Genomic DNA, 27546 nt, shown 5'->3' with positions numbered 1-27546 from the left:
CCTTGAGAAAACAAACAAAAACTGGTGTGAAATGCATTTTCTAGTGCAATTTCTGCATTAAATTGCTAGTCACCATAGGAGGAGCCTAGCGCGCAACCAAGATGGCCGCGTAGGTGCGAGGCTCCCGAGGACCACCACGACCTCCGGAATTAATCCTGGCTATATCCTGTCCTTGTTGAGGGGACTGCATCGGTGAACCCGAGCTGAGGCGCCATCCGTTTTTCCTTTTCGAATCGGACCCCGGACACCGGTGGGAGCACCGATTGAAGGTTGCGGCCTTCTCCGCGCTGGCCCCCCGGATTGGAGTAGTGGGGCGATCCGGGGACAAAGCGAACAACAGCGGCGGGCAGGGCTGGGCGACTCGCGTATCCCGTGCTTTCACTTTCGCTTTTGCGCTCTCCTTGCCCTCAAGCGAGGTAGGGTTGTGGAGCGGGGTGCGGTGGTGTGGCCTTGTCCAGGTGCCCGGCTGACCCGCCGGCCGTGAGTCGTCCTGCGGCCCAGTGGTCGCCCTCCCCCCCCCCCCCCCGGAACCCGTGAACTGGTTTATCGGCCCTTTCGAGGAGATTGGCACGACGGTGGGAGAGCAGGCATGTCCACCAAACAAGATGGCGACCGGGCGAAGGTGAAGACGACCCGCCGCGGCCCGGCGCCTCAATCCAACAGTATGGACCGCTACACCCTCCAGAAGGGATCTCCGGAGACATCGCGCACATCCCCGGCGGGCCCGACGGAGGCATCTGCTCAACCGGTGGATCTGACCCTCCGGGACGTCATGGGCGCCATCGCAGAGATGAAGGCCTCGGTGGACCAGCGCTTCGACACCCTAGCGCAAAAGATAGACTCGGTCCTGGTGGATGTTAGCCTTGTGAGGGCTGACTTGTCCAAAACCAACGACCGGGTCGATTCCCTGGCCCACACCACAACGAGCCTCACGACGGACGTGGTGGCCCTCCAAAAGGAGGTGCGCCGGCTTGGCCAGGCGAGCGCCCTGATGGACCGGCGACTGGAGGATTCCGAGGGTCGGGCCCGGAGGAATAACGTTCGCATTGTGGGAGTGCCGGAGGGACGAGAGGCGGAGGCGGCAGATCTTTTTGTGGAAGAATTGATCCTTACCCATCTCCAGCCCCGGGGGCTGAGTAAGCTTTTTGCGGTGGAACGTGCTCACCGGGTCCCTGGGGGCAGACCTAAGGCCGGTGCCCCGCCGCGGCCTCTCATTGCCCGGATTTTTAATTTTCGGGACAGAGACGCTATCCTGCAGACCTCCAGGCAACAGGGACCGGTCAAGCTTGATAACATGGATGTGCATTTCTACCCAGACTTTACTCCGGCGGTCCAAAAACAGAGATTGAGTTTTCTCGGAGTTAAACGTCGCCTACGGGACCTGAACCTTAAGTACTCAATGCTTTTTCCAGCTAAGCTGAGGGTGGAGGTGGATGGGCGCACGCACTTTTTTGACCGACCCGAGGCGGCTGGGGACTGGTTGGACACTCTGCCTGGAGATCGGGGCCGAGGGGGTGGGGGGGTGCGGTTGGCGGGGAGGGCCCGCCGGATCAGAACTGAGGGGTGAAGAATAGGCCTTGCTCTGGACAACATTCCTTTACCATTTACTGATCGTTTATGTTCCCCTCCGATGGAGGTCGTGTGGGGTCTGTTGGGGGCTTCCCTCCTCCTCTGGGGGACTAGTTAGTTTTTCATCTATGGGGCGACAGGCACACTGCACTTTGGGGGGGCTGTTTGGGCTCATGCAGGGGTGCAGGGAGGGGGGAGTTCTGTTGGGATGGGGGGGTGGGGGGGGTGTGTTGTTTGTTTGCACCGCAAGGCAAGCCCTTTACTGTATTGTTGCTCTCGAGATGCTCTGTGGGGGACGACTGATTGCTTCTACGTATGATGGGGGGTAGGGATTTGACTGTGTTGTCATGGAATGTTAACGGCCTGGGGGACAGGATTAAGCGTGGTGTGGTCCTGCAGTACCTGAAACGTATCTCACCAGATGTTATCTTCCTGCAGGAGACACACCTTATAGGTAACTCCTTTCATGCCATGAATCGGCGAGGCTATCGTTTGGTGGCCCACTCGGGCTTCACCTCGGGCTCGCGGGGGGTGGGTATCATGATTAAGAACTCGCTCCCGTTGGAGATTGATGAGGTGCGCCATGATGAGAGGGGACGCTACACTGTTCTGGTGGGTAGAATGGAGGGTAGAGTGTTTGTTTTTATATCAGTGTACGTCCCGCCTGGGTTACAATCTACTACATTTGCGGACTTGGGGCGCCTCCTCCTGGACCTCCCGGGTGGCCTGCTGGTGGTTGGGGGGGACTTTAATGCGGTAGTTTCTGGGTCTATGGATCGCCATCCCCCGAGGGACCTCCCCCGGGCACAGGCCTGGCTGTCCGGCCTTTTAGATACTCTGGGCCTGGTGGATTGCTGGCGACTAAAGCATCCCGCACAGCGGCAATACACCTTCCACTCGGGTGCCCATGGTAGCCTCTCGCGGCTTGATTACATCCTTGTCCCGGCGGCCTATGCTGTGAGGGTGGGAGAGGTGTGCCATCTGGCGCGGGGCATTTCAGATCACTCCCCAGTACTGTTACATTTCGATGTCTTCCCTAGGGGGGAGGGCAGGGTGGCTCCAATCAATGCTTGGTACTTGCGTGACCCCACTATTCGTGCCGACTTGATCAAATCCTTACAGAGATACTTTGATGAGAATGTGGGGTCTGTCCCTTCGGCCATCTCCCTGTGGGAGGCTTTTAAGGTAGTTCTCAGAGGGGAGGCCCTCTCCTTTATCTCCCATGCCCGGAGGCGCGAGCGGGAGGAGGTAACCCGGGTGGAGGCCGAAATTGCGGAACTAGAGGGTGACCTGGGGAGCGGGGTAACAGACGCCAAGTTGCATGTTCTGCACCTCAAGCAGGCGGCCTATAGGGCCCTCGTCACGGAGGCGGCCAGGGGCCTCAGTAGAGAGCAGCAGGGGCGACTGTATGATGTGGGTGATAAGGCTGGTAAATTGATTGCGTGGTTGGACAAGAGGGAGAGAGCGAGTCGTGTGGTTCCTTTGATTGAGGGGATGGATGGTGTGCCTGTCACCGAGCCGGAAGCCATTGTCTCCTGCTTCGCGGATTACTTCCGCGAGGTGTACTCCCCGGTTTCTCCCTGCTCGGAGGAAGATTCCCATGCCCTGCTTCGGGACATCGCGCTGCCCTCCCTTACGGTGGAGGACAGGGATTTGCTGGACGCTCCTCCCACCTCGGACGAAATTGCCCTGGCTATTCGCTCGGTCGCATCCGGCAAGGCCATGGGCCCCAATGGTATCCCCATCGAGCTTTACAAGCTGCGACCGGATGTACTGGCGCCCCACCTGCGCGCCATGTTCCTGGCGGCCCACTCGCGGGGTTCCCTCCCGCCGGACCAGCGTCTGGCCACAATCGTGGTGATCCACAAGGAGGGGAGACCCCGTGAGCGGGTTACATCCTATAGGCCTATCTCGCTCTTGAACGCGGAGCCCAAAATCCTCGCCAAGGTACTGGCCAACCGGCTGGTTGGCGTGGTGGGCGATTTGGTCCACCAAGACCAATCTGGCTTTATACCCCATCGCAACACGGCTCTTAATCTGCGACGCTTGCATGGGGTGCTCGCGCGTGTCCCGTTTGTGCGGGAGCCGGCCATCTTGGCGTCCTTAGACGCCACCATGGCGTTTGACACGCTTGAATGGCCATACATCTGGGCGATGCTGGCGAAATTTGGATTTGGACCGGGATTCATTAGCTGGGTCAAATTGTTGTATTCGGGCCCATTGGCGCAGGTGGTGGTGAATCGGCGAGTTTCGGCCCCCTTCGCGCTGGGGCGGGGCACGCGTCAGGGTTGCCCCTTGTCACCGCTCCTGTTTGCATTGGCCTTGGAGCCCTTGGCGGAGTGGCTGCGGTGGCACCCCTCTATCCGTGGTCTCCGCTGGACCCCCGAGCATGAGGACCGCGTGTCCCTCTACGCCGATGATATCCTTTTGTATCTCGCCTCCCCGCGTAACTCGCTGATTGTCCTGGTTGATGTTTTGCGCTCCTTCGGTCGTAACTCAGGCCTTGTCATCAACTGGGCGAAATCCTGCGTGTATGTGCTCTCCGGGGAGGCTCCGGCCCTACCACGGGACTGCCCGATCCAGATTGCCTCCCAGGGGTTCCGGTACCTGGGTATATATATTACTCTAGACCCGGAGGCCCGCTACGAGCGGAACTTGCTACCCCCCCTCCAGCGCTTGCGGGAGGACGTTGCGCGCTGGCGGCGTCTTCCGCTTTCGCCGCTTGGCCGAGCGGCCTTGTTTAAGATGATGTCCTTGCCGCGCTTTCTGTATGCGCTTCAGAACACTATGGACTTGGTTCCGGCGCGCTACTTCCGTGAGGTGGAGAGCCTGCAGCGGCGCCTGTTCTGGGACGGGAGGCCGCGTATTGCTCTGGCTAAATTGACGCTCCCGTGGTACGATGGGGGGGTTGCCCTCCCGGACATTAAACGGTATTACTGGGCCTCCCAGCTAGCTGCGATTAATCATGGCCTTTACGGGCCCGCCCTGAACCCGGCATTTGAAATGGACAAGATGCTCCTGCCCGGTGGCGACTACAATCGAGCGCTCTACTCTGGCGCGCCCGACTCCCGTCTGACGGGACCGACGCGTGTCATGGTGCGTGTCTGGCACGCGGCTAATGCAGCGATGGGGTGGAAGGACCGTTTGACCCGGGCGACACCGCTATATGCGTCTGAGAGGTTGGGCTCCCTGTGGACATCGAAGGGCTTCGAGAAGTGGGACACGATCGGAATCAGCACAGTGGGAGACCTCTGGACAAGGGGTGGATTCAAAACTTTTGAGACGCTGCGGACGGAATTTCAGCTGCAAGGCAGTGAGTACTTTCGGTACTTACAAGTCCGCCACGCGCTGGGCTCCGTCTTCCCTGATGTCGCGTCCATTCCGGAGTCTTCCCCCCTGGAGGACAGAGTGCTGGATGGCCATGTCCCAGACAGCACGATCTCCCTTATATATAAAAAACTGATCAACGACAGATCGTGCCTGCTGACTAGTCTCCGCGAGGCCTGGGTTGCCGACGGGCTGGAACTGGACGACGAGGACTGGATTTCCGCGGTGGCCTCTCCGAAGGAGGTGGCCATCCCGGCTCGCCTTCGCTTCGTCCAGCTTAAGATCCTCCACCGGGTTTACGTGACGGGGCCAAGGCTTCTACGTATGGGCTTTGTTGGTGACGGATTGTGTAAGCGTGGCTGTGGTGCCTTGGCAACTTTCATGCATATTCTGTGGGAATGCCCACAGGTGGAGCGATTCTGGCGTGGTGTGCATGAGGTCCTGCGTGTGGTGACGCGTGTTGCGCTGTTGCCCGAAGCGAGGAGATGCTTGCTGAATGTGTGGGAACCAAATGACTATTCGGTCCCGCAGACGCGGTGGGTGACTCTGGGATACATGATAGCTAAGCGCGACATTGCTCAATTGTGGGGATCCCAGTGGCCCCCAGCGGTGTTGGCCTGGAAAGAGCATATGGATTGGTGTATGTTTCGTGAAAAGGTAGTGTATGTGGCGAGGGGTAAGCCTGGGGCGTGGGTGAAAATCTGGGGCCCCTGGAACGCCTATCGCGGGGGTATTTGTGAGCCGCCACTGCTACCGGCCGCCTCACCAGCTCCGTCCCCCTAGCCGACCCCCTCCCCCAGCCACGGGCGTGTGGTTCCCCTGTCCCTGATCTATTCCCATTCCCCTCTTCAGAGTTTGGCTGCTGGTTGGGATCCCCCACTTAAGGAGCACGTGCCGTCACTTTGGATGGCGGGTTGCCTTGCGGGTGTGGTTTTTTGTGTTGTTCTGTTTTGAAAAAAGGAAACCGGATTGTGGGCTTGGAGTTATGTGGCCTGCGCTATTGATATCTCCTGATTTACCGATCTGCACCGCCAAGAGACTCTTACTGTAGGTATGTCATGTGCTTCTGCCACTCTAGCGGCCGGCCGGATGGTTGTAGGCCCATACTTGTAACTTTTTTAACATGTAATAAACGGTTTAAATAAATAAATAAATAAATAAATAAATTGCTAGTCACCCCCTCACCCAAGGCATTTGGTCTGTAGGGAATAGATTGGACCGAGCTTAGGCACTTTAGCTACTCCTAAAATGTTTGTCGGAAAAGGGAGACGGGTGGTAATTGGCCTGTTTAGGGTGCAAATGGAGTGCTGGCATCACTTGTAAGGCTTTTTGCAGTGGCTCCAGTATGTGACACGAGCATTGAATGATGGGTCCAAGTCCGGTGAATTAGCCGCACTAGGCTCTGCATTCTTATTAAGCGAATATGTTGTATAAAGCCCCCAAAAGTTCTTAGGTCTGCTCCGTGGCGGGAGCAATTAGTTAAAAGTCTCAGACTGCGTACAACAATAAAGCATATCACGGGACCATTGTGCTACCGTAGGCGCCGGGACCCTCAGCCAGCACAACGCGACCCTACGCCTCGCAATGAGTAGCCCCATGTCCACCACTCTGCGTATCGCCTTGGGCAGCTGTTTAGAATAGCCCAAAAGAGCCAATGCTGGGTCCGGGGAGAGTTCAGTGTGTTTTAAATTTTTTTACCTAGAAGTGAAAAGCTAACAAAATAGCTGCAGAATATTGTGTCCTTTTATCACGTCTCAGAGCACATCACCATATTTAGGTAATGCCTGCACTCAAGGATCCCATCCTTCTTAAGTTGCTCTCTGGATCACAATTCCCATGCTTATTTGAATGTGCCTCAATGTGAGCCACTGGCAGAGCTTGCTGCTCAGAGCTTACCTGAGAAGAAGAGAGTCAAGCCAGCGTCAGGCAATAGCAGTCTTCTGCTCCAAGTCTTGTGTCCTCTCTTTCCCATGGTGAGGAGTTGATGGCTTACTGATACAACCTGGCTGGGTGACACTGATGCTAGAGGTCGAAAGATACCTCGATAAATTATTTGCAGTTCAATCTGAAACTTGTACCTGTTCAATATCAACTTCTCTAAACAGATACACGGTTTTGCTCACGGAAGCATGCACAGTGTATCTTATTGCAAGGTGATGTCATACGTGAAAATGAAATAAAAAGAGGTGCAGTGAAATAAAGTATTGACTTAGGACCACACAATTTGTTAGGGAAGGTGGAATTGAGCCCAGGTTTTCAGGTTTCACATTGTGCAATACAGCTCGTAGAAGTGTATGCCTTCATCAAAGGTTAATTCTTTAGTTTCAATTCCTGGTGTATAAGGTGACAGACAGAACCCACATTTTTGACAGTTTTAACATAGCTGAAACCTGGCACAAGGGCACTTTACTACAAACTACCCTACAAAGTTTGTTGGCACATTGATAAGGTCAGTCATATGATGTTGAGTGAGGCTGGAGTTCACTTTTGCCACTAGACCACATCTCCTCATGAAAGCTCTGATTTAATTTGGGAGTAGGATCTTTAGAGGATCTTGAGTTGAGCCAGTCATGTGGCTCGAGCTTTCAGTGGCTTGCCTACCTTTATTTTTTTGTAAATTTATCTGTTGATATTTTCACTCTGGTATTTGCTTTCATTTTAGCAACCACCTTGAAATACATACTTGGAAAGGAACTGCAGACTGAATTTTCTTGTTTACGTGCGATTCATTGTGTAAAAATGTATTAAGTACAATCAATTGACCACTGTGTTTGCTCAAAACATTTTTGCTGATTACCCATTTTCTAAAATGTGGTGGTAAACAATTTGCGAAATTCTGCTTGGATGCTGATGCTGACTTTGCACTGAAAACGTGTTCACATAACAGGTGCTGACATTTGAATCTGAAAAGGTTTTTGAAAGCGCAAACTCTACCTAAAGGTTTGGAGCATCAGTTACATTGCACAAGGCCACACACATTTTTGTTTTTTATTTTGGCACGGGGAGGTTAACTCATTTGCTTGTAATCACGGGATGTTGAGGGGCGCCGAGATTCAAACCTGATTGCCCTGCTCCAAAGTTTGCAGCTCTGACCGTTAAACCACACAACTTCGTCATTCCTCCTGGAGGGCCTGTTTTCTTCTAGTGAGGTTCCTCGTCCTTGGAGGGAATTTCAAAGCGGAAGCCTGGTCATTTAGTTACTTGCTCCTGCTTTGCGTCCCGTCGGATCACTTGATCACCAGTCTCTGCCTATCACCTCTACATAGGCAGCTTCCATGCATTCTCTGTAATCCCACCCTTTTATTTTAACATCTGTTTATTAAGTACAGGGAAAAAAAAAGATACATATCACAGCTTGAGGAAACAATGGCGAAATGACATCGTGGGCTAGCTTACACAATATGGTATGGTCTCAAGATCGACCCATCCGAACAGCCCTTTCCCCCACAAGCCCTGGCATTCAAATGTAGCTTAAGGCATGGGGTCCTGTCCAGTCACAGGCAGTGACACCACAGAACCCACGCCAAGGGGGAGACTATGGGAGAAACAAGAGTACATCAGCCAAGTCAAGGTACATCGTAAAGTAGACAAATGACATAGCAAACCGTCTGGATAGCCGAAAGGGTCTAAGCAAGCATGGGCCTAGCAAATATGAAATCCCCACTACGTGGGAGAAAAAGACCCTACACTGCGACAATACTAAAAGACTTTGCCATAGGTACTGTAAGAGCAAGCAAGCAACAGAAAAAGAGAGAAAGGAAACAGGAGCCAGAAAGGAAGAAAGTACAGGAAGAAAGGGAATAGATCAGTGAAGGGTGTTCCCCCATAGGAAGGGGAGGAGGGAGGGGGTTAAAGGAGGATGCGCCATGGGGGGCCGGGGGGCCCTGTGCCCAGGGCGGGGGCCAGTGATCTCCGGGGTAAGGGGATCTGTCCATCCGCTCAAGCGGGCTCCTCCGGGGGTTCTGACTTCTGACCCCGGGAGAAGGGCTCCAAGGAGTCCTCAAACAACTGCAGGGCATGCAACCTAGGGGGTATCGAGCGGGAGTGCTCCGTTTTAGTGAAGTAGCGTATAAGTGGTTGCCAGATGTGGTCAAATCGTGCGTCTGTGTGATTGAGGCGTTCCGTGAGTAAGTCTAGAGACAAAACATCCCACAGTCGGAGCAACCAAGCAGCTATAGGAGGCGGATGGGGCAGCTTCCAGTAGGAGGCAATGGACTGTCTTGCCGCTCCCAATAGGTGAAGGATTAAGTGCCAGTCTGCAGTAGTGTGACGTGTCGATTGCCCAAGATTACTACGGACGGGGTAGAAGGGATCGGAAAACCCACCACCACCTCTTTAATGTGACTGAGTACCTCCTTCCAAAACAGCGCCAGGCCCGGGCAAGACCACCAGATGTGTAAGAAATCCCCTCTATCATTCTGGCATCTCCAGCAGAGGGGAGTTCGGGAACATCCGATGGAGACGGGTGGGGGTATAGTACCAACGTGTCATCAGTTTATATGCTGATTCGTGCTGAGGTGTGCTTCGGTATACCTTGGGGATGGCCTTCCACAGGCAAGTCCACTTCTCTGGGGAAACAACAGCGTCCAGGTCAGAGGCCCAACGTGCCTGATAGCCATGAGGTGCAAGTTGTTGAGAAAGCTGAAGTACAGCGTAGGTCTTGGAGATCAAACCCCTTGACCCCTCAAATCTGCGACCCAAGGTTTCAAAGGGGATGAGCCGCCTAGTTGCTTCCCGGATATATGTCAGGGAACTAAGCCAATGTCGCAACTGGCAGTATTGCAGACGCGTGCTTTCCAAGAGATGAATAAATTGTTTGCAGTGATCGAAGGTACGGAGATTGGTGCCCTGAAAGAAGTCCTGGATGACTCGTCGTCCCTCCACGGTCCAGGCGTCAAAAGCCCTAGGTTGCATAGCAGGAGGGAACATAGGGTTACGCATTAGGGGGGTATTGGGGGAAGGAAACGTTGTGAGGCCCCGAGGCACTGCCAGTCTGTCCCAGATCTCCAGGACGGTTCTCGTTGGAGTGGCTATGTAGGCACTGCGATGGCGGGCCCCTCACGGGAGCCAGGCTAGGTCCCACAGGGGCCAAAGGACACCGCCCGGTCCATGTCGAACCAGTGCTTCTCGCTTTCAGGGACAATCCATTCGGATATAAACCGGAGCTGACAGGCCCAATAATATTCAAGCAAGTTGGGGCAGGCAAGGCCACCCCAAGATCTGGAAAGCATAAGAATTTTATGAGAGAAGTGAGGGCGAGATTTCCCCCATATGAATTTAGTGAAATCGTGCTGCAGGGCCAAAATATCCGCGTGCGGTATAGGAGAAGGAAGAGATTGGAACGGATAAAGAATTTTGGGAAGGAGGGACATTTTGATGGTATCTACGCATCTCCTCCCGAATGGACTTGCGATATCTGGGCCAACTGGTACGAGGTCCAAAACGCAAGTGTGGGAGTCGGGTCCTGTCTCAACTAGTGGATGGACTCGTCAGTCCATTGCCCTGGAAGCAAGTCCCGCAGGTCCTGGACCTCCAGGGCAGAGAGCGATAGATTAAGGGCATGGGATTTCGCAAGATTAATCCGATAGCCAGAGGTGGCTTCGAAAGACCCCAAAAGCATAGCCACCGCAGAAAGGAAAGTCAATGGGGAAGACTTGGAGAGGAGAAGGTCATCAGTGAAGAAAGAGGCTTTGTGCTCAGTGCTCCCAATGGGGATACCCCGTATGCCTTGGTTGCGGCGTATGGCAATGGCCAGGGGCTTGACAACAAGAGCAAACAATAAGGGGGAGTGCGGGCACCCCTGGCGAGTGCCGCGATGGATAGGAATAGCAGCCATGGAACCATTAAAATAGATGCGAGTGGAGGGCTTCGCATAAGGGGCCATTAGTTTAGAAATAAACCCAGGTCCCAGGCCAACCTTCTGGAGGACCGCCCTAAGAAAACCTTAGTCCACGCGATCAAACGCTTTCTCGGCGTCCAGGGAGACCAGGCAGGTATGGCTGTGATGTGCGATTTTTCCACTAAATGGGCTATCCGGCGAACATTGTCTGCATCCTGGCAGTGGCGGATAAACCCCACTTGGTCGGGGTCAAAAGACCTGGAAGGTGGGATTCCAAGCGGTTCGCAAGGATTTGCATGAATATTTTAGCGTCCGTATTTAGCAGGGCAAAGGAGCGGAAAGAGGACGGCAGGGTCGGGTCATTGCCAGGCTTGGGGATAAGCACTATTTCCGCCTTCTTCATCGTAGGGGAAAGGCCCGAGTGATCGGTAAAGCTATTAAAAAGATGGAGCAAATGATCCCGCAGTTGCGGGTAAAAACCCAGATAAAAAGTGACCGGCAGGCCATCGGGGCCCGGGGTTTTGCTTATCGGGAGCTTTTTCAATGCTTTAGCGATTTCCTCATGGGAAATAGGCGCATCAAGCAACTTCGTGAAGTAGGGATCAATGGGGTCCCAGGCGCAAGAATCAAGAAAGGCCTTGACCGAGTCTGTGGGGCAGGTAGCCCACGCATACAGATCTTTATAGAAGGCTCCCAGTGTGAGGCCTTTGTCTGCTTCCGAGATGGCCCAAGTGCCATCCGGTCGCCTGAGCTTCGCAATATGAGATCGGGCAGTCTGGGCCCGAAGGCGACGCACAAGGCACGCCCAAACCTTGTCTCCGCCAGTGTAAATTTTGTGTTTAAGGTTAACTAGGAGCCGTTCTGCCTTATTTGGTACGCTGTAAGTGCAATTGACCGTGAAGGGCAGCGAGACGCCGCTTGTTGCAGAGGGATAGACAGGCATGGTCTTCTGGCTCCAATTCTTTAATATCCTTAGAAAGGGTGGACTCAACAAGACGTGCCTCCCTTGTCCGGGCAATGGATATTGAGGTGATGACCCCCCGAATAGTAGCTTTGAAAGCGTCCCAACAGACATCCTTGGGAGTATCGGACAAAGAGTTTGATGCAAAGAAGGCCTTAATCTCCTTGCGGATGTCCGCCACATCCACTGGGTCCCAAAGGGCCTGAGAGGGCAGCCTCCACCGAGGGAGGGGCTTTCTACGGGCGCCAGGGGATTGATGCGTGAGTAAGACATGTGTGTGATCAGAAATAGATATATCAGAGATTTCCGCATTGCACAGCTTATGTGCCAAGGGAAGCAAAAGGAAAAAATATTCGATACGCGAATAAGAACGGTGCAGGTGAGATAAGAAAGAGTAATCCCGAGAGTCTGGGTGCAAATGTCGCCAATCATCGACCAGGCAAAAATCGATAATGGCATCCCTCAATGTTGCTGACATCGCCGTGGCGGCATGCTGCACCTCCGCAGTACGATCCCGCTCGGGGTCCCAGACCAGGTTAAAGTCGCCACCAAGGATAACAGGGGTAGAAAGGGAGCGAAGGAGGGCCCCAAGGTGTAAGCGTAGAAATGCATCTTGTTTTTGATTAGGGGCGTATATGTTGACAAAGGTATAAGAGCCCCAACCCCAAGCCATGTGAACCTTAATAAATCTCCCACCTCATCCACAGTACATCTGGGGGATGCCTCGCGCCAGCCTGGCTTAAAAAGGATGGCCACCCGCTGGTCTTAGAAGGAGAACATGAGGAGAACAGAGATGAGTGTCTGTGGGGAGTAAGTCGGTCTCCTGCAGGAAAACCACGTCTGGGTCATGCTGAAGCAGGTAGGGCCATATCTGACGCCGCTTGTTAGGGGAGTTCAGCCCTTTTTTTTTTTTTTTTTTTTAAGACCTTTATTGTGCAAAAGAATGGTCACACTGCGTCACGCCAACAACCCGGAGGCAGGCCGCAATATCAACAAGTGTTTACAATTAAGGTGTACCAGATTAGGAGACGTGAACAATGTAATATCCTAACATTCATGGCGATACACACCCTCAACCCTGGTGAGGAGTACCAAGGTGTAACCAGTGCAGAGTGGATTGGTCTTACATTTTTGGGTTTCGTGAACTGGAAACGAATCCTAGGCACACGGTCTCATCCAGGCACTCCGGCGAGTACTAGGACCGCAGCACATGAAAGAGATACTGCATAGGTAAATCGTCCACTACCACCTTTACACCCAACCCCCCCGCAACAATCGGAGGGAAACAGCAAACTTCGGTGCAGAGCTATTACAAAAAGAACCAACAAACATCTCATCTCGCATACGCAGGGGCTCACGCACAAGGACCCGTTCGTCATAGAGGGACGACTACAAGCAATATTGGTGGCTGCAGGAGGAACGCAAGGCAGCGGCCACAGGGCGGGGGCGGGGGAGGGGGGGGGAGAGAACGCGGCAGGACAAGCCAGCAGGGCGCCTGGACGGGAAGGGGGGCAATACGTCCAGCCCGATAGGATGCAGCAGGCATGGGATCCGGCAAGAGCAACACATTCCACAGCCCTCAAACCCATCAACCAAGCATGCATCCATCCAGCCCAACACAATGCACACAGGGCTCTAAGGTTCACCCCATGTCATCCGAAACACCCGTCCCAGGGGAGTCCACAGAGACATCCGAACCCACCTGCTCTCTAGTCCACTGCAGGAATGGTTCCCAGATGTCATTGGGCCTAGACGCGGTGGGCATCGTCTCCCAGTAGTTCGTGAGTTGTGTCTGACCATATGTAACGTCTCGAACCCATGCGGCGAACGTGGGCAAGGCTCCACGGCCCCAGTGTATCGCCACCTGGCGTTTAGCGTAAAGCAGCAGCATCGCGTGCAGTTTCCTGTCAACGGGTTCGGTGTCTTTAACGTATCCCAGGAGCCCCAAAAGCGGAGTGGGTTCGTCTGACCTGTGTAAAATGTGATTGATGGCCTCAAAGATGCTCGACCAGTACTCATCTAGCTTTGGGCAGCTCCACGCCACGTGGAGAAAGGACGCGTCAGCTCCACCACACTTCCAGCATGAAGCGTCAGCGCGGATTCCCATGCGGTGTAGCAGCACTGGCGTGCGATAGTACCGGTGCAAGAATTTGAAGTGAACCAGCCGTAGCCTATAGTTCGGTGACAGCGCCGTGAGCTGCTTACAGCAGTATTCCCACATGTCGTCTGACAGGGCACCGTCCAGGTCTGCGGTCCAAGCCTGTTTGGCCACAGGCACAGTGAGCGGGGCCTGCTCCTGCATGCAGTTGTACAGTCTGGATACCAGTTTCGCGGGGGAGGGTCGTGACAGCAAGTTCTGCAGGGCATCCAGTTGTGGAGGTGCCTCAGGGAATTGAGGCCACATCTTCTTACAGGACTCCCGGAGGGAGTGATACAGAAGCGCGTCCGAGAACGAGGTAGGCTGACCGTCCTCACGGACACCCAACGCTCCAAACGTCCCATCAGGGTAGATGTCTGCGAAAGTGGCCACCCGTTTCCCCTGGAGCGTGATGGTGTCTCCCCTAGCGCACAGGCAGGGCAGCATCGGGTTGCTTCGCAGCGGAATGGCCGGCGCATAGAGCAAGGGAAGGCCCGCCCTCCGGCGCAACTCCTTCCATGACCAGCGGATCATTTCAACGGTGTCCACCTCCTTCGAGGGGCGGGAAACCCTGCCATACAACGCCACCCGAAGTGGCAGCGGGGCAACCGCGGCCAATTCCACCGCTACATGCGGCTGGTAGGGCGTGGGGAATACCCAGAAGTGCAAAAATTGAGCCTGAGCGCACAGCGAGTAGAGCTTGAGGTCAGGCGCCCCGAGGCCCCCCTGTCGCAGCGGGAGTGTGAGCAAAGCCCAAGAGGTCCTTGCCTGCCGCCCAGCCCACACCAGAGATACAAGTAAGGAGCGGACTCGTGCATGGAAGCATGCAGTCATGGGCAACGGAAGATTAACGAACAGATATAGGAATTTCGGGAGAACTACCATTTTCGCCAGTGCAACCCTCGCAACCAGGGACAGGGGGAGTTTGTTCCAGACCTCCACCCTCCGCTCCAGCCAATCGACCGCTCTGCCGAAGTTAAGTGACCATAGTTCCTGCGTGTCCCGACTAATCCAAATACCTAAGTATTTGACCGCGTCGGTCTCCCAACGTAGGGGGTAGTCCGAAGGAGGTTGAGCTGTCTCGCTAGTCAGAGGGAACGCAACGGACTTGGACCAATTTATAGACACGCCCGCCAGACCCTCGAAACGTACAAATTCTCGGAGCAGTGGATTCAAATTCTCTGCGGGGCTGGAGACATACAGAGTGACGTCATCTGCATAAAGAGAGATTAGCAGACTACGAGAGCTGAAGCCTATCCCTCTCGCCGTGTGGTGTTGGCGTATTCTGGCCGCCAGTGGCTCCATCGCAATAGCAAAGAGGAGGGGCGACAGTGGGCACCCCTGTCTAGTCCCCCTGGAGATGGGAAAGGGCTCGGACACCAGGCCATTTACTCGCACTCGAGCTCGGGGTCTGTCATATAGCAATTGGATGAGAGTAATAAAGTTACGACTGAAGCCCATCCTGCTCAAGACACGAAACAGGTACGGCCACTCCAGCGAATCGAAGGCCTTAGTCGCGTCTAAAAACACGACTGCGGCCTGGACAGAGGGGTGGAGATAATGTAGGATGGAGAAAAGTGTTCTGAGGTTGTGCGAGGTGGCACGGCCAGGAATGAAGCCTGACTGGTCCGGGAGAGCGATGATCGGCAGCAGCGGCTGCAATTTGTCTGCAATGACCTTGGCGAAAATTTTGGCGTCCACATTTATAAGAGAAAGGGGACGATAGGAGTCCAAGTATAATTCGTCCTTGTCGGGTTTTAATAGGGTGACAATGAGTGCCTCGCGCATGGAGTCTGGGAGGGCACCCAGCTCCAGCGCCTCCACGAATACAGAGTGCAGTTTCGGGGCCAGTTCTTCAGCGTATGTCTTGTAAAACATTGTGGTTAGGCCATCTGGGCCGGGAGCTTTATTAGCTGGCATGCTCTTGATAACCTGAGCTATGTCTTGGGCCGAGACAGGCAGGTCCATGTATTGTCTATGGTTGTCATTGAACCAGACAAGGGCGATAGAATCAAGAAAACCGTCCAGGGGAGGCGGAGCAGCAGAGTGCTTGGACGTGTAAAGGGAAGCATAAAAATCGGCAAAGGCTTTCAGCACCGCCTCCTGGCCCGTGACCCGCGTCCCCTCACAATTCCTGATAGTGTGTATGTAATGCGCCTGAGCCTGGGGAGCGATCAGTCTAGCTAGTGTCCTGCTCGGTCTATCACCTTCCCCATATCTGCGGGCTTCGGCCTGTTTCCCTAAGAACTTCACCTCCCTCTGTGCCTCCTCGTTGAATTCCAACAGTTTTGCTTTACTACCTGCAATAGCCAACGTCGGGTCTCGGCAGAAGGCCAAGTCCAGTTCCTTGAGTTCTCGCTCTAGCTCAGCCAGTTTCCGACGTATGGTATGTAGCACCCCTGCCCGCCGAGCTATGCACTGGCCCCGTATCACCGCCTTGAAAGCGTCCCACACCACGGCCTCGGAGGAGGCCGAACCCTCGTTTTCGGTAAAGTACTTGACAATGTCATCTCTGATTTCTTCCGTGAACACCTGATCCGTAAGGGCGTGGGGCGGCAGCCGCCATGAAAACGCCCTGGGGACCACGTTGGGTATCCGCAGCTCTAGCATGCAGGGGGCGTGGTCCGAGAGCGACCTGGCCTGAATGTCCACCTCCCCCACCCATGTAGCCACCTCAGGAGACAGCAGCCAAAAGTCTAGGCGGGACCAAGCGTCGTGATGCCACGTAATACAGGTCCCCATTCTCTCCCCCGGGTGACGAAGTCTCCACACATCAGTCAGCCTCCCCTCCTCCATCACATCTAGCAACGCCTGTCTCGCCTTCGCATGCGTAGGTCTACTAGCACCCCTTCTGTCCCAATCATCGTCCAGCACTACATTGAAATCCCCCCCCACCACTATCAAGCTACAATCGAGCAACACAATTTGCGCCCAAACATTGCGAAAAAAATCAGGGTCGTCTACATTTGGACCATATATAGCGGCCAGAACCAGCGGCCTACCCTGCAACGAGCCATGCACCAGTACATAACGACCCTCCTTATCCAGTACACAATGATGCTCTCTCCAATCCAACCCTTTCCGTATGAGGACAGCCACCCCCCTGGCATAGTTAGAGTAGATAGCTGAATATACATGCGACCACCTGTGGTGTTTCAGCCTGGGCGATGGGGTCGAATTGATGTGAGATTCTTGCAACAAACAAATGTCTACATTATGTCTGGTCAACATGTTATGCATCAATCTGGCTTTTTTATAGTCCCCAAGGCCACGAATGTTCCAAGTCCACAGTTTAACGCCCCCCATGTCTATAGCACATCCAGGGCGACCAGGCCGCCACCCCGCTCCCCCCCCCCACCCCGACAGGCCCAGGCCGCCGCACGCCCCCGCGCAGCACAGTCATGAGAAGATAGCTTGCAACTCGCTCCACCAGCACCGGCAACCAAACATTCAACATCCCCCCCCCAACCCCCACCCACGCCAACCCCCCAATCAGGTTGCGCTAAAAACCCATACGTGCTCTGAATCGCACTTGAGTCAACCAAGAACAAAAACAATGGGATATTCCCCATGGGGCGAGGTGCTCCTAGCTGACACCCCTGAATATACAGGGTGGCTGCACACTGAAGGCGATGCGCGACACCCGAGGGGTGCCCAGCAGCATGGAACAAAGAGTACTTTAGTTGTTTGCCGTCCAGTACGCCTCGGACCTGTGACACAGTCAATCAACCAAGACCCTCTCGACATGAATAGGTCAGCTCCAGCAGTTCCAGTAGTGCCCTCCATTACACCTCTCGAGGGAACCAAACAAGCCAGCAAATGCCAGCTTTAGTTGAAAGGGGCAACACAGACCCCATTACCCTCAGTCCCTCAATCATTGTCGCTTGTGCGGGCCGCTTCCTCCTCCAACCTCGGCGATTTGCGTCTGGCGCCAGGGCCACTGATATGTTTAGCAAACTTCAAGGCTGACTTAGCGTCGGTGAAGAAGTGGGCTGTTTGTTCATGGAAGATTTTCAATTTGGCTGGGTATAACAAGGAGTATTGGACTCCGGCCTGCATCAAGAGTTTCTTCGTAGGTATGAACTCCTTTCTGGCAGCCTGGACGAGGGGGGTGAAATCAGGGTAAAATGAGATATGATTCCCTTTATGGATGATCTTGCCTTTTTCACGGGCCATCTGCAGGATGCGGTCCCTGTCCTGAAAATTGAGCAGCTTGGCCAATATAGGGCGTGGGGTGGCGCCTGGTGGCGGTCTCTTGCCCAGTGTCCTGTGCGCTCTCTCCACCGTGAATACCTGGGACAGGTCTGGGTCAAACAGCTCGTGTAATAGATCAGTCACAAAGACCTCCATCTTTCCGGTGTTGTCCGTCTCCGGAATGCCCGTGATTCTGACGTTGGATCTCCGGGAGCGCGCCTCTAGATCGTCCGCCTTGGCCCGCATGGACTCCAGTTCGCGCTCAATATTGGTGATGTGATTTTTCGCCTGCTGCTGAAACTCGGCACATTCGGTATGCCTGTTTTCTAGGCAGTCTAGCCTCGTTTCATGTACGTCCACTTTGGACTTGACCGCTTCTAGCTGTGTGGCCATAGCATCCAACTTTGCGTCGATACTCTTCAGGCTAGATCGAACCTCCATCATTAAAGCGCCAAAATCAATCTCAGCTGCAGGGCTTTTGGGAGGAGACGACGCGGACCCTGTTTCCGCTGTATGTTGCTTGGCCTTCTGCTTATGGTCAAAAGTCAGTTTGGGCTGCTTTGCATCCTTCGTGCCCCCCATCTCCGACACGCGTGGAGCACGGGGTGTTGGCTGTGGTAGGAAGCACTCCCCGGCGCACCGCGTAGGCTTTTAGGGCCGACAGGCGCAGTGCGAGTCGTCGCAGGAGGGAACTGGGGGCCAGCAGCCCCAATCCACGGTGGGCTGCCCAGAGTCCGTCTGTGACCCTACCAAGTTCCCCCCACGGGCCCCGGCTGGAGGACAGAGCACGGGAAGGGCTCCCGCAGGATCAGGCTGAGGTTGTTAATACGTTGCTGTGCCCGGGAGCGGAGCACCTGGTATCAGGGCAAGATCGACACCCGTACACCAAACGGCGATCTGCAGGGGTTCAAGGGCACGCCAAGCAGGGGGCTCTCGCAGTGTGGGATGTAGTGCGCCACGGGTCCGCAGCTTCTCCTCTAGCGACCCGGCCGCACCGCAAAATGGCGGCGTCTCACTTCAGCCTAAGTCCCGACCTTCCCCCGAGCCGTTACCTCTGTTCAATGGCCGCTCCGCTCCCTTCCTCTGGTCACAGTGGTCTCCGCGTAGTGGCCGCCGGCAGCTTCCAGCCCCGCGCCAAGAGCGCCAGAGTAGTCTCCCCTCCGCCGATCTCCGTAGGCCCAGTAATCCCCGAGGCTCGGCCAGGTGTCACAGCCGCCTCGGGCTCCACAGCAGCAGGCGGGCTTTGATATGCGGGCCGGCGTCACCCGCGGCCGCCAGATCTCGGCGCGCAGCCACCCGCGAGCGGCAAGGATTCAGTTGATCGTGCCTCCGGACAGCCGCATCAGTTACCCACGGAAGCCGGGCCCCTCGGTAGCGCTGTGCAGGATATTAAAGGATTAATTCATGTGCAGCCGGCGGAGCTCACTCAAAAAGCGGCCATCTCGCTGCTCGGTTAGCCACGCCCCCGGAGTTCAGCCCTTTCACGTTGAGGAAGAGGAGTGCAATCATGTTTGTCATAGTGTCGTTAAGTAGATGTATCGCACCCCATCAACCCCGCCAAAGCCCAAGTCTCCCCAAGCCCGGGCAGGTGCACACTAATGGAGCTCAGATAAATGACCCCAAAGACTGAAAGGGGGTGGCTCCCCCCCAGGTCGCGCATCAGGGAGAAGGAGACTAGCGGTTGGTGTGGGAAAAAGCAAGATAGAAAGAGGTCAGGGGCAGAGGGCCAACTGAACCCCCATGGTCAGGAGAGGCCCCACAACACCCTCCCAGAGAGTTGCAACAACACAGCCTCCTCCCCAGGCCCATCCAAAGGAGAGTCGTTAGAGAAGAGGGAGAAAGGGAGGAAAGAAAGAATAGGGAGAACAAATAAAGAATCTGCCAACTGTGCCAGAACGAAACAGTAAATCTTGGACGGCCCGGGATCCCAAAGGCAGGCCATTCCGAAGTCACTCTCCTGTGGGACTCCGAAGAGGGGGGGCGGCAGACACACAGGAATTCAAGAGCCTCCGCCGTCTGTGTCCCGTGCAGTGGTAAAGTAAGAGTCAATCCAGCCACCAGGTCTGGGCAAGGGGCGTTGCCAGGTGTAGGCCAGAAGGAAGCCATTGTAAAGATCGTCATGTAGCTGGGGGGCAACTAATTTGTAAGTGATGGGGAGCCACTCAAGGAGCGAATGTGGCTGATGATATCCTGCTTGGCTTGCGATGATTCGATTCCCTGTGAGCGGCGTTTGGATCTAGGAGGAAGGACTGTGGACCATTCCGGTCAGAATGCCCCCGCCGAGCGTGCCTGGGAGGATGAGAGATCCTCATCAGATTCAACTGGAAGATGAAGGAGCCGCTGCGCCTCCCGCGGGGATTGAAGGACTCACCATCTACCCTCCCAGGTGAACATCAGGGCAAATGGATGGCCCCACTGATATTTGATTTCAAGGTCTCTCAGCTTGTCTGTTACGGGCTTGAATTCCTGCCTCTGGCAAAGTGTAGAGGGCGCAAGGTCTTGATAGATTTGTATAGACAGTCCGTTGTAAGAAACCGACTTAACCCCTTGCACCTTCCTCAGTATAGCCTCTTTGTCTGCCAAAAAATGGACCCGTGTGATAATGTCCGGTATAAAATCGGGTCGATTTCGAGGGCCAGGAACCCGGTGCACTCTGTCCAGCATGGGCGGTGAAGTGCCCTCACCCTCCCGGATGGCCTGTAGGAGGTCCGCCGTGGTGGTCAGGAAGTCCTTCCCTTCCGTTCCCAACGGGACACCTCTGATGCGCAAATTGTTCCTCCGGCTGCGATTTTCCAAATCCTCCTGCTTCAATTGGAGCGTGATATTTTGGTCTTCCAGTTCAGTCACTTTTTTCCAGAGGTTTTTAAGGTCTTCCATCCTAGTGTCCATCGTACGCTCGAGCCCATCAACTCTGTCGCCTATCTCAGTGACCTCCTTGCAAATGTCTTGGAGACCGGCTTTGAAGTCCTGCCGGATGGAACCAATTTTGTCTTTAATTTCTTGCAAGAAGGACGACATAAATGCCTGGGTGATTGGTACCTCAGAGATGGACGACCCAGAGGGCACTGAAGAAGCGGGGGGTCACCCATAGATCACGAGGTCGATTTGGACCAGAAGGAGGTAACTGGCTTATCGCGTGCAGTCGCGCAGTCTGCGTCCTTGTTGGTCCTATTCTTGGGAGGCATGACCTCGGAAGCCTGGGGGCCCAGGGGCTCAGCCGCAGAAAACAAAAGCTACCCCAGCCGGTGGCGGACCTCGGGTAGGGCGGAGGGAAAGTGTCAAGAAACAAGGGACCCACACAGCACACTATTGACTGCAGCTGTCAGCGCCGGGTGAACAGTGAATACCAAGGGCCTCCAAGCTCGTGGGGCCAGAGACCGCAGGGGGATCGCAGAAGGCCACACTCCTCCAGACAAGGGGCAGCCTCCCAGGCGGTGTGTGGAGATAGGTGTTGCCTACACTAGGCGGCGGAGTTCTCCCACAGGCAATCTCCACGATCCATAGACACCAGGAGGATCCCTAGCCAGGGGCCAGGCCAGGTAAGACAAAGAGGAGTGGGTTCCGTGGAGTGAAGATGAAGAGATAGTCTCTGGGCCCCCACTAAGGATCCCGCAGGTGGCAAGGCAGCGCCCCACCCAGCGCAAAACCTCCGAACAGGCGGACGCTCCCTATGCCCCTCCAGGCAAATTCTTTGGCGGTGCGGGGCAAGGGTGCCAGGAGAAACAGGCTGGGCAATGCAGGGCACCCTCGTTCAGGATGTGGTCTCAGCTGCACTCCCCAGGCGCAGGCGGGGTCGATGGAGCGGGAGCGAGGGGGCCCTAGGCCGTAGGGAGAGCCAGGGCAGCTAGGCCCAGTGCCGAAACGCCGGGTCCAACGGAGCCCACCAAGCCGCCGGCTAGCAGGTGATGCGCCTCCCCAATACCTACACTCCAGGGGCAGCAGTTCGCCAAGTGATTGTCCTGCTGCCGCCGGGGCCAAGCAGTGAAGACAGCAGGAGGGCCGTCAGCCAGATCGTCAGGCAGCAACAGCAGGGGTGCCACCAACAGTGGTTCAGGGGCCGGAACGATCCACCGGCGCCAGCGTCGTCCCGCACCCACTAGTGGGGTCGGTCCCTCACAGCACCCGGAGGCAGGGGCACCAGGCGTCCAAGCCGCCGCTCCCTATGATGGCGGCTGGAGAGGGCTGTGTCGCGGTGAGCCGGGAAGCATGTTCCCGCAGGTTCCTTCAGGCGGCCCCCGCCGTAATGAGCAGTGCCGGTGAAGCCCCAATGGTAGTCTGCGGCTCCAATCGGCTAAACAGGTCCGGTGGCCACGATTACAGCGGCTGCAGGACACGATCGGAGCGGAGACTCAGTAAGAGGCGTCCAACTCCATGCGCGCCAAAGCCATGCCCCCAATCCCACCCTTTTGCAATTAGTCCCAGAGTGGGGTCAGTTATCTTTGCTTACATAAATGTGCCATCATGCATCAGAAAACAATTCAGGATCGGGAGGCGTAATTCTACATCACTGAACATAAGAGGTTGTGGTCAAATAATGCATCCCACTGCAAGTCTCCAGTCCATCTGCGATCCAGTTGAAGGAGTTGATCCAGAATGAAGTCCTGTTCCCACTTAAAGGTTTCCAGTAAGTAGAGGTAAAAAATGTGCCATAAGTGAAAAGAAGGCCAAGCCGGTCTCAACCCCATCCCACCACTTCAAACCAGACAAGAAGGTCATGTGGCTTAGGTTACAGGGAGTACGGGGGGCCTGGGGTTACTTATGTGGGTTCCTGTTGGGCCTACACTTAACTCGCCATTCCATATCTATTCCCTTTAGCATAAGGGGGAGGGGGGTGAGGCTACAAATACAAATGGGTAATAGATCTCTCCCTTTTAGCCATTGCCTCATCTGCCTCTCACTAGTCTAGTGGGCTATTGTCCTTCCACTCTATGTGCATTAGCAGTAGTTCATGTATACTACGTGTTCTATAGGTCCCTTCAGCTTCTCCGTTTAGCGGTTCATCTCCATTTATTGGCACATTCTCATCTTCCTGGGCCCGCGTCAGGTGTTCCCAGTTTGACAACTCTTCCCACTAGCTAATTATTGACCACTCTTAATGCAATCCTTATAATTGCCAATGTCTGGCCTGCCTACATTTTCACAGTTCCTGTTTGCTTCGCTACAAGCTATCCCTGAAAACCACACTATACGGTCTTCCAAGATGTTAGGACCCAATGTCTAGCTCTCCCAAAGTCCACACCTTTTCAATTACACCTGTTGGTGGTGTAAATGTACACTGCAGCCCACAGGTGGTATTTATGTTTTTTGCCACTTGTGCCTTTCCTATGCCAGAATTACTGCCTCATTGCTTGAAGGTGAAATGTGCCATGGGAACAGCAAACCCTAACCAAGAAAATGGGTGAACTGCTCTAAAACAATTCAAATTTTTTCTTCTTAGTGTCCATGTTCAAGACAAGAATCAGCTGGTAAACTGAAAGGGGAAAAATGCCTGGCCTTGAAATTTGGTTAAACAAGTGAGCTTTGGAAATATTTAGGGTTATTGAGAAACATGGGTAGAAGGATCTACTAATGTTGAATTGGTTGATCAAAACATGATATTATTCTTAAGTAGGCTCATGGAAATGCCATTAGTCATAGTGCCCCAGAATTTCCTGTCTCCCTAATGCTTATGATCAGATGCCAATTGAGAAGTAACCTGATCCTATGCAACATTCAGATTCCAGAAAAGGCGACAAATCTGATGTCTTTCTGTGAGCACATGTTGGCAGTTTTGAAAAACTGAATGAGTTTATAGCGGTGATTGATGAAATTGTATCATCAATGAACAATTTACCCAATTATCTGTGTAGGATCCAGGATCTCATTTTGATCTGCGAGAATACCCTTAGTGGGGTGAGGTAAAGGTTATGATTCAATGTTTATGTCCTTGACAAAAAGGTTTACAATTAATTTATGTTTTGCTGGAGGTTTGAACCTACATGTTCACAATCCTATTTCTTAACGTGGTTTAATTTCACTGTTTAACACTATTGAAACAACTTTCTCTTCCGTGCTAGGATCCTTTCAGATACAGCTATCCACCGCTACCCGATGATGACTTTCAAACACCCATGTGTGAGAATGGACCTATTGTCAGTGAAGATGAGGTTGAAACCAAGGATGAGGTAGAATGCGAAGTAAGAGATGGAGTCGGATGTAATCAAAGTGACGAGCAATTACTTAAGCCAAAAAAGGTATGGTCAGAAGAAATACTTTTTTATTAATCTAGCTAACTTGTTGTTGGGAGGAAGACAGTAAGTGAGAAGTGTGCTCTGTATTTATTGCATTTTTGAACTGCTTGTATACAATGTGAATTACCGTTCCATATCAGTGCAAAATGTGTGATGAGCAGTAATTCATATGGGTAACTATATTAATGTGTTCGAGGCATGTGGGCTGCTGAATTCATATCTGTGCATAGATCGCCGCCTAGTGTTGGGTCCGGATGTTTGCACGTTGTTGTCCTGGAAGTGTCTTCGAAGTATCCTTGGATAGGTGACTCCTCCCATGGACTACAGTGCGCATGGGCATCCTCTCCATCCTCAGATTGTTTTTTTCCGCCATTGGGTTCGGATGTGCTATCTTAGCTCAAGTTAGGAAAAACTTTTGTCGAGGCCACAAGGCCTTTAGTTCGCGTCGGTACTGTTTATCGATCGGGTTTCGATACTTTTTGTTAGTTTACTAACTTTCAGCACCGACTTTGTTCGCATTTGCCTGTCCATCGACTCTACTTCGACGATGGAATCCAGGACGCCATTCAAAAGGTGTCCGGTATGCAATGCGAAGTACCCACACATCGACGTCCATCCGGTGTGCAACAAATGCCTTTCGCCGGACCACGACGAATCGACATGTATGGCCTGTGCCCGGTTCCGTTCAAAGAAGACTCTGCGGAATCGTCGAGCGGCGAGGCTCGAAGCGCAGCACGCGGCACCGGCCCCAGCTGACATCTTCGACGAGGCTGACGACGTCGAAGAAGTAGAAGTCTTACCCTCCAGTCCCGTTTCCGAACACGAACACGAACCCGGATCGGACGAGGCCGACGAGTCACTCTTCCACAGAGGTGAAGACGACACCGAGGTAGGAGACGACGAGGAGGCCTTAGGAGCCGAAGAGAGTAGCTCCGATGATGAACAAGGCCTACCTGTTCAGACCGAAATTTCACCAGCGCCACAGACTATGGCTCCGGTCGAGGGATCGCCTTCGGGCCTTACCCGAGACCTATCACGCAGTCCTTCGGCCCCGCCCTCGGGCCCGGCCTCGGACGTTCAGCGGCAGCCATTACCGCTTAAGCCAGCTGGTTTCCCTTCCACGAAACCGAAACCGAAAGCTGCTCAGGTTCCTACGAAACCGAAACTGAAAGTGGCGCTAGTCGGATCGAGGCCTTCAACACCTTCGACGCCAGCGCACCGGGTCGGCACCGACCGCACCAAGAGAGACTTCGGTGCCGAACTCGAGACGGGCGACATGGGAGTCGACAAACGGAAGAAGGTCATCGGCGCCGACAAACCTGCCCGGTTACCGGCGTCGACGCCACCGACACCGAGGGCCGTCCCGCCTGCTACGCCTCGCAGCACTCCCTCGACGACACCAAAACCTCACGTGTCGAAGACGTCGACGGTGATCTCCGCACCTCGACTCGATGCGCCACGGGCGCAGAAGATATCTGCAGCCGCCTCGACGACCCTGGCGGGGGCCACGACCTCTAAGGCGCCCCGAGTACGGCCTGGCGCGATGCCAGGCTGCAGATCCAAGGACGCCCTCCAGGACCCGTCGGGTTCCGGTTCGGCTCCGGCGGTTTCGTCGGTGCCGACCAGCATTACCTTCGGCTTGCCTCCACCCACAATCCCGAAGGCGTTTCAACTCAGGACACAGGTCACCAAAACTGCGGTTACACCTGTCGAGCCGTCTCCGTCACACGTCATCGACGCCGACACTGGCAGGATGATTCTCCACGGCCGAAGGATAACTTCGGAACCGCCATTGGAACCTTTCAGGATCCCGCTAAAGAGGAAGCTGCCTGTGGACTCAGAACCTCTCCTGTATGAACCCTTCTATTCACCCTACCAGGATCCACACCGGGCCTCCCCCACACGCTCCGACACGGATGCATTGGGGGACTACTTGGATGAACAAGTCCCCTACCATGTGGACACGGACCCTGATGACCAGCAGGACCCTGACCAAACTTGGGGCGACCCTGCAGACCCCAGTGCACCTCTTGATGCACAGGACACACAACTATATGGGCCAAAAACATCACCCACAGAGGATACTGCGGCGTTCAACGCTCTGATTGAACGTGCGGCAAACAACCATGATGTACAGCTTCACTCTGATATCATCGAAGATGACTTTCTAATGGACACCTTTGCATCCTCAGAAAGACATGTAAAGACTCTGCCAATGTTGAAGGGGGTCCTCAAGCCAGCCACTGACATTTTCAAGGAACCCACCAGGGCACGAGTGATAAACCCCAGGATCGATAAAAAATACAGATCAGCACCTGGGGATCCTACTTACATCAGAGGCCAATTACCACTCGACTCCATCGTTGTGGCGAATGCCCGCAAGAGGGCACACTCGCAGACAACGGGTGACGCTCCTCCCCCGGACAAAGAGTCCAAGGTGCTAGAGACCTCCGGCAAGCGAGTTGCCGCACAAGCTGCAAACATATGGCGCATAGCTAACACTCAAGCGCTCCTCGCTCGCTACGATAGAGCGCACTATGACACACTGGAGCAACTTCTTCAGCACCTCCCTGACCCCTACAAAGAAGGTGCAGAAATCCTTATCAGAGAGGGACAGCTACTCACAAATGCTGCCATTAAATGTGCACTAGACGCTGCAGACACGGCTGCCAGGGCCATCAACACTAGCGTCATCCTACGACGTCACGCCTGGCTACGTATCTCAGGATTCAAGCCTGAGGTACAAAACAATATACTTAATCAGCCCGTCAACCCCGACTTTTTGTTCGGACCTGAGGTTGACACCACCCTCGAGAAGATAAAAAAGGACACGGACACTGCAAAGTCCATGGGCGCCCTACAAACTCAGTCCTTTCGGAGCGGCTCCTTTCGTCGCCCCGGAAACAAGGGGGCAGGTAGAGGACAGGGGTCACAACAAACATATAACAAGGGTAATACGCAGACCACCTACGATAAGAACACCCGAGGTGGCTATCGTGGCTCCAGTACCAAGGGCAGAGGACGTGGCTACGGCAACACCAGGTCCTCCCCCAAGAACAAGCAGTGACGCCCTCTCCCTTCCTCCCGACCACATAACACCTGTCGGGGGAAGGCTACAACGGTTCCTGTCCACGTGGAACTCCATCACCACGGACAGGTGGGTCAAAGATATTATAAAACACGGTTACTGTCTGGAGTTAACTTCCACTCCACCCACAATACCACCAAGAAACCGTCCTATGTCCTCAGAGCACTTAACGCTCTTACAGCAAGAGGTAGAAAGTATGCT

The 27546-nt window shown here is 54.3% G+C and overlaps 1 protein-coding gene across 1 annotated transcript in view; it reads left to right on the top strand.

The window, feature by feature from the left end:
* The window catches only part of MOSPD2 (motile sperm domain containing 2), a 544536-nt gene that overhangs the window by 193040 nt on the left and 323950 nt on the right, over positions 1 to 27546 (top strand). The window contains exon 9 of the mRNA XM_085622201.1: positions 24084 to 24260. Coding sequence (XP_085478327.1) covers positions 24084 to 24260 — 177 coding nt within the window. The remainder of the gene's footprint in view (positions 1 to 24083; positions 24261 to 27546) is intronic.

This window comes from Triturus cristatus, chromosome 8 (assembly GCF_964204655.1).
Source record: "Triturus cristatus chromosome 8, aTriCri1.1, whole genome shotgun sequence".
Classification (NCBI taxonomy): domain Eukaryota; kingdom Metazoa; phylum Chordata; class Amphibia; order Caudata; family Salamandridae; genus Triturus; species Triturus cristatus.
The sequence above is the reverse complement of the archived record's forward strand: the minus strand, read 5'-3'. Positions and strand labels throughout refer to the sequence as shown.